A 15,731-nucleotide genomic window follows, 5' to 3' on the forward strand; every position below is an offset into this window, starting at 1 on the left:
GTCGATATTATGAATTGATAACAACACTTACTAAAAAATATCTAATGTCCATCATATGTCTTTCTTCTTGTAGGATTGTGTGCTCCAACAGAATTCCAATGCAATTATTGGTTTACAAGTTGCATGCGAACAATCAATCTTGATTGTGTGGTCCGTTGAAATTCTATCCCCGATCTTTTGGATTCTAACTTGTGTACATTATTATTCAAGTTCTGTTCAAATTAGTACTGGAAATCCTTCACAGTTGCAGCTACTCCTCGCCGCAAGTCTTTAATGGCAACACCGTCTCCACCGTAGGATACGCCATTGTTAACCGAGCTCCGTATTTGATTTTCTGTGTTTTCATATATGTTTTTACGTGGTTAATTAAATTTGTTAGATTTTTTTCTTGCAAAGTATTTGTATAGTGAAGCAGCGATCTGCATTTCTTTTGGAGATTAACAAGATTACGATTGATTATATATACGGAATGAAATCCGAGACTGTTTTACATTTTTTGCCTGTGAAAAACTCAATGGTTTTGTTTTCTATGATTAGCAAGGATCATAAAATAATCGTTACGAGGATCAGATTGGATGATAAATTTTAGGTGGAATGGCCCTATGATAAAACAACATGTTGCTTTCCTCGTAAAATCACCGATCCTGCTGGAAATATTTTTGGGTTTACTCTTTTATTCTGACTTATAATATTGGACGCATTTTAAGATAAAACAGTTGATTCAATGAAACTATCTGAAGTTTGTCTATTTTTGATTTGTCTTAGGTATAATTCTACGTGAATCAATGTGTTTGTAACTTTTTGTTTATGTTCTGGCTACATCATATTGATGCAGCTGAAGTTGAAAGGATCAAGTGGTGGAGCAGCAATCCCGAGCTCATCTTTTTTAGGCAGCAGAACTTTAAAGGAAATCGAGCACAGGTATACATTCCCAGGTCCCCTTCTTCGAGTTCGAAGATCGTGGCAGAGGAGAAAACGACTAAAGCAGATAGATGGCAGGGTCTCGTAACGGATGTATCCGATGATCAGCAAGATATCACTAGAGGCAAGGGTGCGGTTGATGCTCTCTTTCAAGCTCCCCAAGGCACGGGAACGCACAACGCCGTGCTCACCTCCTTTGACTACATCAGCCAGGGACTTAGAACGTAATAGACTGACTACTTTCTGTTTCGACAAAAGTATGTAATCGATTTGTAATGTTCTAAATCGCGATAGTTGTTTATATGGCTTCTGTTGCCAACAGATATAGCTTTGGCGATAACATGGTGTCCGGATTTTACATTGCTCCGGCCTTCAAGGACAAGCTTGTTGTTCACTTGAGCAAGAACTTCATGAGCTTGCCTAACATCAAGGTGTTGTTTGTTGCTTCTGTTTTATAATTTTTCAAGAAACCCAACATTGGTTGAAGGTTTTTTTGGGACAGGTTCCTCTTATTTTGGGCATTTGGGGAGGCAAAGGTCAAGGAAAATCATTCCAATGTGAACTTGTTTTTGCTAAGATGGGTATCAAGTAGGTAACATAGCATACTTATATCCATTTTATTTAAGCAAAATATGGATGAGATCCTGAAAAATGTGTTATAAACAGCCCTATCATGATGAGCGCCGGAGAACTCGAGAGTGGAAACGCAGGAGAACCTGCGAAGCTCATCAGGCAACGGTACCGTGAAGCAGCCGATATCATCAAGAAAGGCAAAATGTGCTGCCTGTTCATCAACGATCTCGATGCTGGTGCTGGTCGTATGGGGGGGACGACGCAATACACTGTCAACAACCAAATGGTTAACGCCACGCTTATGAACATAGCAGATAACCCGACTAGCGTGCAACTCCCGGGATGTACAACAAAGAGGAGAACCCCAGAGTGCCTATAATCGTCACGGGAAATGATTTTTCGACCTTGTATGCCCCTTTGATACGTGACGGGCGTATGGACAAATTTTACTGGGCTCCCACACGTGCAGGACAGCATCGGTGTTTGTAGAGGTATTTTTCGAAGTGATAACGTACCAGTGGAGGCAGTTGTCACGCTTGTGGATACCTTCCCTGGCCAATCTATTGGTAAGATTTATCTTAGTTTCAATAGGAACAGGATCTCAGTATCACTTTGTCCATCGATATAGGTACTAGAGAATGACAAGACTTGAAATGTCATGTGTACTTTTTTTGAACCATCAAATTTCACCTCCAAATATATGTTGGATCTGCCTCTGCACCTAGGGAAAAACTCACTGAACTGTTGAAACAAGAAACATTTTTCAGGGCCGCGAAAATCAACGATTTTCTGAACAACAATACATTGCAGATTTCTTTGGTGCTTTGAGGGCAAGAGTGTACGACGACGAGGTGAGGAAGTGGATATCAGGAGTTGGAGTCGACAACATTGGCAAAAAACTAATTAACTCCGGGAGGGGCCACCGGTATTTGAGCAGCCTAACATAACTCTAGAGAAGCTGCTGGAGTATGGCAACATGCTGGTGCAAGAGCAAGAAAATGTAAAGAGGGTACGATTGGCTGACAAGTACATGAATCAAGCTGCACTTGGAGATGCAAACAAGGATTCTATCGACCGAGGGACTTTCTACGGTACGATTTAACTTCTTCTCCTTTGCAGGATACATAGAATATGATGTTTATTGACACCCTTCTCGAATCAAGGAACGTAAAGACAGAAAAAATTTCCCAGCCTTTATGCAACATGTTTGTAATGCAGGCCAGGCCGCTCAGACGGTTGATTTTCCTGTACCCGAAGGTTGCGCCGACCCGGATGCAAACAACTTTGATCCTACTGCCAGAAGTGACGATGGAACATGCTCGTACACATTATAAGTTGGTCTTGTATAGGTGTTGTGGTGTATGTTGAATGACAATGAGTTTGTTCTTGGGAGTACCTATAACTTTGGTGCTTGTTTCATGTACTGGTACACTGTAATTTTGTTATACATATTTATTATTAGAACATATCAAATTTTGTATCCAATAGGTGAGTGACACGTCATTGATTAGCACATAGTTTAGCACGGTCGATAGTAAAGGAACATACTAATTTCCCACACCCTTACATGTTCATTGGACAACAAACATGAAGAAAAATGAACATCTAAAACCAACTTGATTAAATCAAATTAATAATGAGGGAAAACATTGAAACACACTAATTCAAGAAAAATGGGATTCAACTCTTTTCGAAATAAAAATGAGACAATTTCAATTAAAAATATTTTCGGAATCATTGACTTTAAAATGTGTGATTTAATCAAAAGCGAATACAATTTATAAAATAATATTAATTCATACAAATAGCTATTCTTATTATTATATTTTGGTCAATTTTTCACCGGCTCACCCCGAACTATTTAAAACATCCATTTAAGCCCTCAAATTATTAATTATATAATGTCCACAGAAATTAATATGTAGGCACAAGACTGTTCAGAATAATTTTTATACATATATTATAATCATATTTGTGTTTTGTAGAATCAAACATTTAACGTTCTATCAATAGATATAATTGATGCTAACAACGTAATTTAAATATTTTAAATGGAACAACGATTCAATCGTCACGCGTCGATCACTCTCTTAATAGAAGAAATTATTGCACCTAAAAATCATTCTACCTAATAATTTCAATTCTTGCAGTATTTTATAACTGAACACATAACTTTGATTCTTAAATAATTGTAGGATGTAACAATCGTCGTTTTAACAAATAAAATTGTAGCTGATGGTAACGAAATAATTCAAATATTCTGAACCTTACAACAATTCAAATGTCAAGTTCCGAATACTATTCTATCGAAGATAATTATTGCTTCACAACATACTGCGATTACCTTTAAAAAAAATTGATCAAGCTTTATAAGTAATTAATGGGTTAATTGATGCAGTTCATAATTTATTGGGGTTAAATGGATATTGACAACAATCTATGGGGCAAAGTGAAATTAAACCATTACTATATATATGAGTCAATATATCTAGCGCTTTCCGCTCTGCAAACGCGTGTTACGATATTTCTTCACCCAGTTACCTTCGTCGTCTTTTCTTAGCTGATTTTGGTTCTTCGATCGATTTATTCAAATATTATTAATTGCGGTAGAAAATTCTTTGGATCGATAATTGGTTTACAGGAGGGATCGAGATCTGTGTACACGTATTTTCTGGTGAAATGGAGCAATACACGCAGCAATTCCTCAATAGCGTGCTGTCGCAGCGCGGCCCGTCGGCGCTGCCGTACGCGGAGGACATGAAGTGGCACATCCGGCAGCACTTGTTGTTCCTCACGGAGGCGTACCCTTCGCTGCAGCCCAAGACCGCCGTCTTCAACCACAACGACGGCCGCACAGTCAATCTTCTGCAAGCCGACGGCACCGTGCCGATGTCCTTCCAGGGTGTCACGTACAATATCCCGGTTATCATCTGGATGATGGAGACGTACCCCCGTCACGCGCCTCTCGTATTCGTGAACCCAACCCGCGACATGATCATCAAGCGTCCCCACTCCTTCGTGTCGCCCAACGGAGTCGTTTCTATACCGTACATCCATTCATGGGTCTTCCCCGGATCTAATTTGGTTGAGTTGGTGAGGAATTTGAGCCATTTTTTTGCTCGGGATCCGCCGCTTTACTCGCAGCGTAAGGCCTCATCTCCCAATTTGAACCCTAATTTGAATTCCGGTTATGGTAGTGTAAATTCGTCATTAGGATCGTCGGATCCGCGGCCGGCGATCCCACCAAAGGTTTATTCCCCCACTCCGCCGCCGCCATATGGAGTCGGGAGAGTAATGGAGGATCCTGCCGATGTTTTTAAGAAGAACGCCATAAACAAACTGGTGGAAGGCTTTACTACTGACATTAGAGAGATGAGGAAGGGGAGGGAAGTTGAAATGGAAGGTCTTTTTAGCGCGCAAAATGTGTTACGGAAGCGGGAAGAAGAACTGAGGAAAGGGTTGATGGAAATGCGGGATGAAAGAGAGGGATTGGAGCAGCAATTACAGTTGGTGTTGATGAATACCGATGTTATGAACCAATGGTTACGAGATAATGAAGGAAAATTGGGCTGCCAAGATTTCAGTAGTGTGGATGTAGACGAAGCATTTGAGTTTTCTGATACTCTGTCGAAGCAGATGATGGATTGTACAGCATCGGATTTGGCTGTGGAAGATACCATTTATGCATTGGATAAGGCGGTGCAAGAAGGGGCTGTGCCATTTGATCAATACTTGAGAAATGTGAGGCTTTTATCGCGAGAGCAGTTTTTCCATCGAGCCACGGCTTCGAAAGTCAGGGCAGTTCAGATGCAGGCTCAGGTTGCTAGTATGGCTGCGAGGGCACCGTCCCAATATGCGCTGTGATGAATTTGGATATTTTATAAGCTTGCAACTATTTCGTTCAGGTATACATCATACTTGGCATTGTAATTTTACTATTTTGATGAATATGAAAAAATGGAATCTTTTACATGGAATTTGATGTGTTTATTTTGATTTCAATAGTATTTGTTTAAATTTATGTCTTGTTTAATGTGGATATACTGGTAAACCTTTTGAGGCTTATGCTCTTCTCGGTTATTATGAGATGATAATTGAAAGCAAAGTTTAACAAAGTTGAAGTGGAAGACATGTATTGTAGACAAATCAGATGAGATTATATCCATTTGACGTAATACTTTGTTGGTTGGAGAGCCTCGATCGAGCGTGGTGGTTGCGTTAATGTTGGATGAAGTCTGTGCAAAAGATTAAAAGAGAATGGCACATCAAGTTTTGAGAACCGTAAGGTTATGCATGCTGCTGAAAACTCCCTAAGTATGGTGCATAAATGCACAAAATATTTTATTTCAAAACTATGTTCACACAATATATAAAGCATCTAAAACCTTCTTGCAATGAAAAAACGAAGTGGGTAGATTCTTTCTCTGCCATTTTGCTGATAAAGTATGAGAAATATTGTCCTATTAATGAACTTTTTTGATATGTACCAAAGTAATATTTCCATCTTTTTATGTTGTATGCCACCGTGTCTTATTCCATATCTTTTTTCGCTTTTCTTCTTAATTATTTTGGATGCCTATGTTGTATTTCTTTGGGATGCGAATGTTTGATTGAGGACATATCATGGATTGTGAATGCAGATCAAGTTAGGTATGTGCATCTGGTAAGTTTGGTTTGGTGTGGCATGAATTTTGTTTCCCTTCATCTCGTCTTGTAATTCTATTAATGACATATAACAAAATTGAGGGAGCAACTAAACTTAGGGACCAGTTCTCGTGCACTTTGATTTTATTTAATGACATATAACAAAATTGAAGGAGCAACTAAACTTAGGGATCAGTTCTCGTGCACTTTGATTTTCTTCCTGCTTTCGCTGAAAAACATAATTTTGAGCCATCCCTGAAATTTGTAGCCTTGCACTTTCTAGCTTCCCGTGCACCTTTAGACTCATCTCCAACCCAGAGGCCTTGCAACCATTCTTACACCACAAATCTATATAGCTTTCTTTTATATTAGTGAATTTTATCTTTGAGCAACTGATAAGAATTTGAACATTGTGATTGTAACCTTCTTCTGTAAACCAATAAAACACGATGCTTGAAGATAGACTTATCTATGGATGTGTTTATGAATCAAAATCATTAGCGTAATCACATTACTCTTCCAAGTGAAAAGGTTTGGTCGTTGAGTGAGAGTGTGAATACTTTCCTGAGTGAAAAGGTTTGGTCGTGGAGTGATAGTGGTGAGGGCTTCGGACGATGAGCTTTTAACATGTGTCTCTGGCTCTCGGCTCTCTGCTATGCTCAGCTTTAGGCATAGTTGTCCTTTGCAACGTGTCTTTAGTTATTATGAGGGTAATGGTGTTCGTTTTGGAGATATACCTGACACAATAAAATATAATTAATATAAAATGGAAAACAAATTACATCGAAACAACATTTATTCACTGTTTTTCCAGATTTCAACTACTTTAGCTAGTGATTTAGCAGAAGATCCAACTTGACTGAACACTTGAGACGCTGAATCCTTGAGATTTCTAATCCTATTCCTTAGCTCTTCTCCTTCTTCTGCCTCAATCAAACTTCTTGCCAACTTTGATATCTGCTCACTCCCAACAACCCCATTTGCATCCTCCCTTACTCTGAACGCAACCTTCAAACCTTCACTCAACAGCACAGCATTCATCTTTTGTTCCGCGAATAGAGGCCACGCGATCAGTGGCACCCCATGTGTAATGCTTTCCAGGATTGAATTCCACCCACAATGTGTCACAAATCCCCCTATAGCCTTGTGGCTAAGAACTTCGATTTGAGGACACCATTGTGACAGAATAAAACCCTTCCTGCTCGGGGATGGATCCAGAAAGTCGGATCGAGCATCTGCTTCGTTTTCATTGCTTGTAAAGTATGCCGCATTTCTAGCCTTCTCGTTTGAACTTTTAGCAACTAAAAGATATCTTTGGTCACTTCGTTCTAGACCAGAAATTAGTTCCTGTAGTTGGATTCTTGATAAGGTCCCACCGCTGCCAAATGAAACAAATAGAGTCGATTTCAATGGTTGCTCATCTAACCATTTCATAAATTCGGGCTTGTTATCTATGTTCGAGCTGGGTCAGGTCAAAGGTCCAATATGGTAAACTGGTGGAATATTGCTGAAGCGTCCTTGCTCAAATGCCTCTAGCGTATCTGCTTCTAGGTCCAGAAAAGTGTTGATCAGTATTCCCTTGGCTAGATAATACTTCTTACTCAACTCTACAGCCATTTTATACGCTTCGTCGTTTCGATCATGAATCTCGTCCGGCAATTCCGAGCAGTGAACGGGGACACAACCCGGTAACCCAACTGTCTCAGGCAAATCTCTGTGTTCACACTTTCCAGATGCATCGAGCTGAAGTAAATGAAACGAATAGGACAAGGTCATAGCGGAGCAAGTGTAGAAAACAAACGAAGGGATGCCCAACTCCTCAGCCAAATCAAAGGTGAATGAACCGAACAAGTCGACCACGAAGGCCGAAACCCGGCGCAACTGGTTGAGTTCATTCAGTACTTTGGAAAGTGAGGGGAGGGATCGGATCACGTTGAGAGAGATTCGAGTTTCGATCTTTGTGTCCTCCGGAAGGTCGTCGAAGCTCACCGGAGGTAGAAATATGGTCTTTACGGAATCTAGAGGCAGGGATTGGAGTAAGGTTTTTTGAGGTAGATGCAGAGGTGAATTGTCAGTAGGGATGAGGAAGGTGATGGTGAAACAGTTCTGTTCTAGGAGTTTCTTTGCGAACTCGATCAGTGGAATGAGGTGCCCCATTCCTGGGGTGGGTAACATGACAATATGAGGTGAGTTTGCTCTTTGTGGTACTTCCCCCATGGCTTGACTACTTGATTCTGTTTTGTCTTCTTTTTCCTTCATACAAGTTTCTATCTACCTACACATACGTATAGATAGATATATAGATAGAGAGACTCAGTATTTGCGAATACCATAATCTGTTCCTGCAACGCGTCAACAAAATAGGAACAGGAATTGTGTTGGGTTCTGCTCTTGACACGAGAAAACCAACATTAGAATTTGTTTCGATAATTAGTGCAGAGAAGGTAAATTTTTGTATGTACAAGTGTCCGTCCAACATCAAAATTTGTTTTGATAATTAGTGCGCAGAAAAGGCAAATTTTTGTATGTACAAGTGTGCGTCCAACAGGCAACATGTTTGTAAGATATGTATGTTGTTTCGAAAGCAAACAACAAATATTTTACAAATAGAAATAACAAGAAATGTTTTAGTATTTATCTATACGATATGATAAATATGAGTGTAGGTTTGATATATCTCAACATGGATTCCTGAAATACCCTTCTTATGTTTGCACCAACCTATAGAATTGTACATATTTTTTATTTTATTTTATAGATAGAATAATAGATATAATGTACACGACTCATAAATTATATTTGTGAGACGAATATTTGTGAGACGAATCTCCGCAGTCCACACCTGCAATGAAAATGAGTATTTCTTATTTGTTTTTTTCATTTTTTATATAAATAGAATAGTATATCTCCTGCGTAGCATTGTGAGACACTTATATTCATGAGACGAATTGATCCAGACTATATCAACGGTGAAAAGTAATATTTTTTATTTAAATATATTATGATTTACTCAAATTAACATATATTACATAATATATTTTTCACATAAAAATAAATATTTTTCACACAAATGAACGTCTATTACATAATATTTCTTCGTAGCATAACTAACAATAAATGATAATTTTGCAGTGAACTGTCTAACAAAGTTTATAATGTGAGATGGTTTCAAATTAATTTGTGTAAAAAGAAAGATTCATAGGCTAACAAAAATGGTTACTTTAGGTAATAAAAACACATTTTCATTCCTATGATAAAAAATCTACGGCAGTGAATTACTAACAGTTATTCTTTTTTTCTAATAAATCTGACATATATAATATGTTCCTCAATTAGATCTTTACATTTAAAATTTAATAATAACATATATTTTTAAAAATATAATATTTATACACAAAATACGACTCGTGAAACCGTATCACACTAGTTTTTGACTTGCTTGAAAGTGATACTCATCGTAAACCTCGTTACTTGGGCATCTTACGTTCTCTCTTAAGCTTTACGTCTCTTTCTCAAATTCTTGTTAACTGCATTACATATTAGATTCCCAATTTATATTTGCTTATTTCATCATACTCTGTGTTATATGAAAATTGATGTCCCAATGGACTAATATCTAGCTTGATAATGAAAATGTCCCAATTAAAACAAATAAAAGTAACCCATAAACATATTATAAAAATAATAATGGAAACACATAATATTTATGTACCAAGGCCTGGTGCTTATTTCTCCATTAGTGAATAATGAAACTTCCCACCAATTCCTTCAAAGTGTTAACCAATTGCATGGCAGGATTCCCATATGAATTCTGGGATACAATTCCATCATTCCCTGCGAGCACCCTGTACTTGTCTTTTCTAGTAAAATTTGTGCACTCAAACCCTAAAGTCGCAGCCAAGATTCGCTGAACATAGTTAGCAACATCATGTGGGCTTTTACCCGAAGAACAAGTAGCTTCTGCTGGCAGCTGATTCAAGAACGTGACCTCGTAAACCGGCCTTGGGTTCATGAAGAAAAATATTGGATCCATACCTTTCCAACCCCTAGCTGTGGTTGCATGAAAGAACCCTACTTTATAATTCATGGCGACAGGAACGATTCGATCCGTTAGCTCAGCGAAAAGAGCGCTGAATCTCAAAAGGAAAGGTTCCCTACAAGTAGTTCCTTCTGGACAGACAACTAGGTCTCCTTTTTCGAGCTCCCGTTTGATTTTCTGCGCATCAACGTCCCTGATTCTCGTCAGACGGACGGTCGGGATGGGAGACAAGATTTCGGATAGGCGAGAAAGGGAGTAAGTGACAGCTGGGATTCTGCGGCGGAGGACAGCTGAGAGGACCACGGGATCCATCAGGGTTCTGTGCGTGCAAACGAAGAGGACACCGGATGTGGAGACGGAGGCTGGGGGAGGAGGGTTTCCTTTTACCACAACCCTGCTTCCGAAAAGCGGCGAAACATGGCGTATAGCCCACATGGGAGTTATTATGCCTAGGATTATCCGGATGATGGCAAGAAGGAAACCAAGAGGGATCCATAGAAGGATCAGGAGGGCGGCCGACTGGGTTGGTCGTAAGGCAAGGCGGCCATCGTGAAACACTACCGGTACGGGGACAGCTGTGAGGGGCACTTGTTTCTTGTTGTTGGAGAATGGTGGATGACACTCTTCCTGTTTGTTGCAAATAGAAATATTGCAAGAAAAGTCAAGTGTTAGATCCATGCTAAGTGAAAGTTGGTGTTGATCTATCTATATATGTTTGTACGAGAATATTCTATATATACAATATTCAATTTTATCGTTACATAATATATCAATAATATGCGTGCACTCATCATGCTGCGGGATGATCAAGTTTGGAAATTGAATTCGTTAACATGGATAAAATTAAGTAAAATATTTACGCATAAACTTATGACCAAAACTCACATGGCAAAATGGTAGGAATGATGAGCCACATGCAGAACCAGGCCTTCCCAGACCTAAGCTTGGTTTTTCACCCCCGAATAACTCAGCGATTCTCGTCCCGAATGAACAAAAATCATCGCCAACAAGACCGGTAGCAAAGCCGAATCGATTTACGTAGAGCTCGTTCCCAACGACGCCATCCGCTCCCAAATTCCCCTTCACGAACCTCTCGACCACAATCCTAGGCATTTTCGTCACCACTACTCGTTTCTTGTACGAACTGAAGACTCTCCAAGCTTCCATATCGATATCGTCTAAGTAGAACTTCGGCAAAACAGCTCTTGCAACTGCTTCAATCTCAGATATTGGAACCCCAGCTGTGGCTATAAAAATTGTTATCTTAAGCCCATAGTCCCCTCTCCCACAAAGCTCGAGAAGACGAATCAGCGGCCACGATGCTAGCAGCAACGCGAACCGGATCAAACCGGATGCTTCGAATGCTATCAGCATGAAGTATGAGAAGGTGTCAAGATCCTTCAAAAGGGTGCCTTCAAGCTCCGAAACAACAGACTCCATTGGGGTTTCCTTTTCCTTCCAAGAATGATCAAATGCAACTTTTAAGGTTCGGATTGGTTAATGAAAAGAAAGATTTTAAAGTTTGTAAGATGAAGGTGGATTTGACTATGCTCTAATGAAAGAAGAGAGACATCTATCTGTTCAAACCTACCAATTTTTGCTTATATTTTGCTTTATTTATAATATATTTGTGTGAGAATATATGTTTTCGGGCTTCGTTCTTAGTCTACTGGTGGATATATCTACATCGAATAGTAGTAGTATACGCCACGTTAAAATAGCAAGAATCTTGATTACTTAACCCCAACCGACTTCATCGTAAGAATTAATACAATTTTACTTAAAATCTGAGGGTCCAAAGTTCCTACCAAAATGTACCTAGATTCTGTCATTTATATATATTAGATTAGGTAACTTACTTAGAATTTTAATGCTGCCATATATATATATATATATATATATATATATAACAACAGTTGATGTAATTAAGTTGAGAGTAGGTCTCTCAGATGGTCTCACGAATATTTATCTCTGAGACAGGTCAATTCTACCGATATTCACAATAAAAAGTAATATTATTAGCCTGAAAAGTAATATTTTTCATCGATGACCCAAATAAGATATTTATATCACAAAATACGATATATGAGACCGTCTTACATGAAATTTTGCTTTAAGTTGGATATCTAATTGGACACTTGGTGTTTTTTCAACCAAGTATTACCGACATATCCAACTAAAGTGGGGAATTTCGGCAAAAACTGGTTTATATGTGAAAAAACGGAAACTTAGTGTAATGAAATCAAAATTTGACCAATTAGAAAGTCAAGGTTTGTACAGGCTAATTATAATATGAATTTTGTATTTTTCCCACGTTATGAATTATTTCCTTTTCCCAATCTTTATTTCTACCCAAATATATTTATCCAAAAAAAGAAATAATATCGCTATCGTAATTTTACTTTTGGATAATAGTTTCTTTGGTCCACTAAATTATTTCATTTTGGATTTTAGTCTAATAAATAATTTAAGTTTGATTTGATGCATTAAATTTTATTTTTTTAATCATATTTAATTAGAATATCGACTTTGAAAAATGTTAATGTGATGTTACAAAATATCCATATATATATATATATATATATATATATATATAACTTTTAAATTAAAACTTAATATATATATATAACTTTTAAATTAAAACTTAAGTCACAAGCTTGAGTAAAATACAAATTTTGACAAATCACTAGAGAAAAAGATTATTTCCCCTTTTTTTATTTTGTAGCAATGTTAATGCCCGCGTGGCATTGGCATGGGCCTCAAATTTATTCCGTGTCTTAAGTTAACTCCGCAAAATGCGATTTTGTTACAAATCGTTGTCGCGAGCTTGCCTGATGTCTGATGAGAGTTGAAATCTTTTGTACCTCGTGCATAAAAATAAGAGTAAGTATATTGTGAAACGGTTTCATAAATCTTTTATATGTAAGATGAGTCAATTTTACCGAAATTTACAATAAAAAAATAATACTCTTAAGCATAGTTTGGTACATGGGATAAGGGAGTGATTGATAAATAATCTTACTTATCCCATGTTTGGTATCTTTTTTAAAAAAAGCCCATGATAATATCATGTGCCCTTGATAAATAATTTTTTAGAGGGATAAAATGTCCATTCTATTAGGTGTGATAATTTTAATTTAATGATTAAATGTACTACAAATGACTTAATTACCCTCACTTTACAAATGATTTTTATAAATCTATGCTAGTAGGTAGAAATTAAAATCAAATAAATATTTTTATTTATTTTTATATATTATGTTGGGTGCAATAATTGTCCTTGCTTGGTAGAACGATCGAACCATGGTCCTTGTGCTGCTGTGCGGTTTAAAAGATTTGAGTCGCACCATTACCATTAGCTATAACTTTTGGTAAAGCGGTAAACACTCGATCCTACATATAATATAATATGATAATTATATATGATTTCGAGATAATTATATTAATAATTTTTATAAATCTCAATAAAATTATTAGTATCACTCGATAAATCTTAAAAATTGATATTTGACTTGACTCATAAAATCAAGGGCTCAATTATCATATTATATAATATATAAAATTAGGTAAAAATAAATAAATCATGCATGCGCCGATAAGCAACAATTTTGAAGTTATAAAATTTATTATGATAAAGTTAATTTTGTCAAATAAAATCTAATATATAAATTTAATCACTCTTATTAAAATCATACTAAACGTTAAATATAATATCCTACATCTTATTTATCCTTAACTTATCCTTATATTATTTATCACATGTTTATATTATCATGTGTATCAAACTATGCCATAGTATAAAAAGTAATACTTTTTCATAATAACCCAAATAAGATATATGCCTCACAAAATACGACATATTATATCGTTTTACATAAGTTTTTGCCTAAAAAATAATACAATACTAGCGATCCTTGACATATGCATTCTGCATATATATTAAAATTTTTGTTAAATAATATTTATAAGAAGCATCTAAAGATTATATTAAAATAAAAATAATTAAAAAGACTCTTTGTGATAATATTTTATGTTAAGAGTAATATCATGAGTTAAATATTCAAATGTATATAAATAAAGATAATTGAATATTTTATCGAAATATTACAATTATAAATAAATTTATTTATAACTTTATTAATTAAATTAAGATGAATTTTTTTTGTAATTTTATTGTGATATTTATGTTTTTCTTCAAAAATTTCACCAAGTCCAAAAGTAGCTAGTCTTGTCAGTATATTATCGAAATTTTAAATTTCGAATTCCATTTTGATTAGAAGGTCGAAAAGTTTAATATATTTTTTTCTTAAGTTTGGTTCGAATAGAGGATTAAGTTCGAGTTCAACTCAAAATATTCCACATATATGATATATATATATTTATAATATTTAAGTATATTATTTAAAATAAGATGATAAATCTCACGAACGGCTAATAAATTATCAAAGGATATAATTTGAGCTCGAGTCCGGCTATAAGAAAATTCGAACAAGTTAAATTTTACCTTGAATTCGAAGAATGTGAATCATATATTTTTTCGAGTTGGCTGAAAAAGATAGTAACTCGGTCTGCTTTATTTATACCCCACATATATATAGCTTCAAATAATACTGTAGTTATTTCGATGTTAACTCGAAGTATTACCCAACTGTACATCCAATGACTATAAGGGGAGCTACATTATTTTTTTTGTGTGATGTGACATATTAGACAATGTCAAAAAACTATATGAATTCTTAGGCAATGTTTGGTTTGCTTGATTAGGTTGGTTTATTTTTTTAAAATCCATCTAATCATTCGTTTGGTATATTTTTTATTTATTCAAGTCAATCCTTCATATGAATAATTATGTTATATTAAGTAGGTTAAATAATACCTCCTCACCCCTTAGGAATATTTATTTCACTCTTAATCCATCGTATTTTTCTAATTTTTACCCTTCTCCTAAATTCAAACTCACCACCACTTCGTTCCACCGACCGTCCACCGGCAACCCCCGCCAAAGGCCGGCCGCCGCCGCAACTTCCGACCGACGACAGCCTCACTTTCGGCCGTCCACCGCCAGCTGCCGACCCTGCCGTCGCCGCCGATCACCGACCACCTCTTCCGGCCGGCCACGGCCAGCCGCCGACCTGCCGTCTCCGTCGCCAATGTCGATTGCCGCCGCCGGAGTTGAAGGAAAAAAGAGGAAAGGGCAATTTTGTCATTTAATCAAAAAATTCAAAATTATCTCACACTTAAAAATCTTATCAAACAAAATACTATTTTACACCATATATTACATTTCTACTACAATCATTTTCTTTATCATTTACATACTAATCATTAGTTTATTTTATCCTTCAAACCAAACGTTCCCTCAAGGTATTACCATAAGAATTACCAAATATATAGGAAACAATCGAGAGAAATGTGAAGAAAGATTAATGAGATCTTTTAAAAATACTAATAAGTACATAAAATAAAATCTCTATTTCTAAAGAATGTTGGGCTAAAATTAAAAAGTTTTTTGATGTGAGATCAATTCAAAATAGTTACTCCAATAACATCAAGG

General features: G+C 36.5%; 2 protein-coding genes and 2 pseudogenes across 2 annotated transcripts; 2 read left to right on the top strand and 2 right to left on the bottom strand.

The window, feature by feature from the left end:
- The first annotated feature begins 829 nt into the window (after positions 1-829).
- LOC140806875 (ribulose bisphosphate carboxylase/oxygenase activase, chloroplastic-like) lies at positions 830-2,967 on the top strand (annotated as a pseudogene).
- A 1,034-nt stretch (positions 2,968-4,001) lies between these two features.
- Positions 4,002-5,602, top strand: LOC140807659 (protein ELC-like). The gene has a single exon (XM_073164610.1). It carries the CDS (start codon positions 4,174-4,176, stop codon positions 5,356-5,358), a length of 1,185 nt encoding a protein of 394 aa, XP_073020711.1. The 5' UTR covers positions 4,002-4,173; the 3' UTR covers positions 5,359-5,602.
- Positions 5,603-6,285: 683 nt separating this feature from the next.
- LOC140807694 (hydroquinone glucosyltransferase-like) lies at positions 6,286-8,569 on the bottom strand (annotated as a pseudogene).
- A 1,254-nt stretch (positions 8,570-9,823) lies between these two features.
- Positions 9,824-11,773, bottom strand: LOC140808362 (glycerol-3-phosphate acyltransferase 5-like). Its single transcript, XM_073165463.1, has 2 exons — positions 11,063-11,773; positions 9,824-10,804 (listed from the first exon to the last, which is right to left on the bottom strand). Exons 1-2 carry the CDS (start codon positions 11,615-11,617, stop codon positions 9,875-9,877), a joined length of 1,485 nt encoding a protein of 494 aa, XP_073021564.1. The 5' UTR covers positions 11,618-11,773; the 3' UTR covers positions 9,824-9,874.
- Between the last annotated feature and the right edge of the window lie 3,958 nt (positions 11,774-15,731).

This window comes from Primulina eburnea, chromosome 12 (assembly GCF_022965805.1).
Source record: "Primulina eburnea isolate SZY01 chromosome 12, ASM2296580v1, whole genome shotgun sequence".
Lineage (NCBI taxonomy): Eukaryota > Viridiplantae > Streptophyta > Magnoliopsida > Lamiales > Gesneriaceae > Primulina > Primulina eburnea.

What these genes read in the sequence shown, in the direction of transcription:
- LOC140807659 (XM_073164610.1), top strand. Translation starts at nt 4,174, where the DNA reads ATGGAGCAATACACGCAGCAATTCCTCAATAGCGTGCTGTCGCAGCGC.
- LOC140808362 (XM_073165463.1), bottom strand. Translation starts at nt 11,617, where the DNA reads ATGGAGTCTGTTGTTTCGGAGCTTGAAGGCACCCTTTTGAAGGATCTT. An exon ending in CATTCCTACCATTTTGCCAT is followed by an intron (nt 10,805 to 11,062) that starts GTGAGTTTTGGT and finishes TGCAACAAACAG; the next exon opens with GAAGAGTGTCATCCACCATT.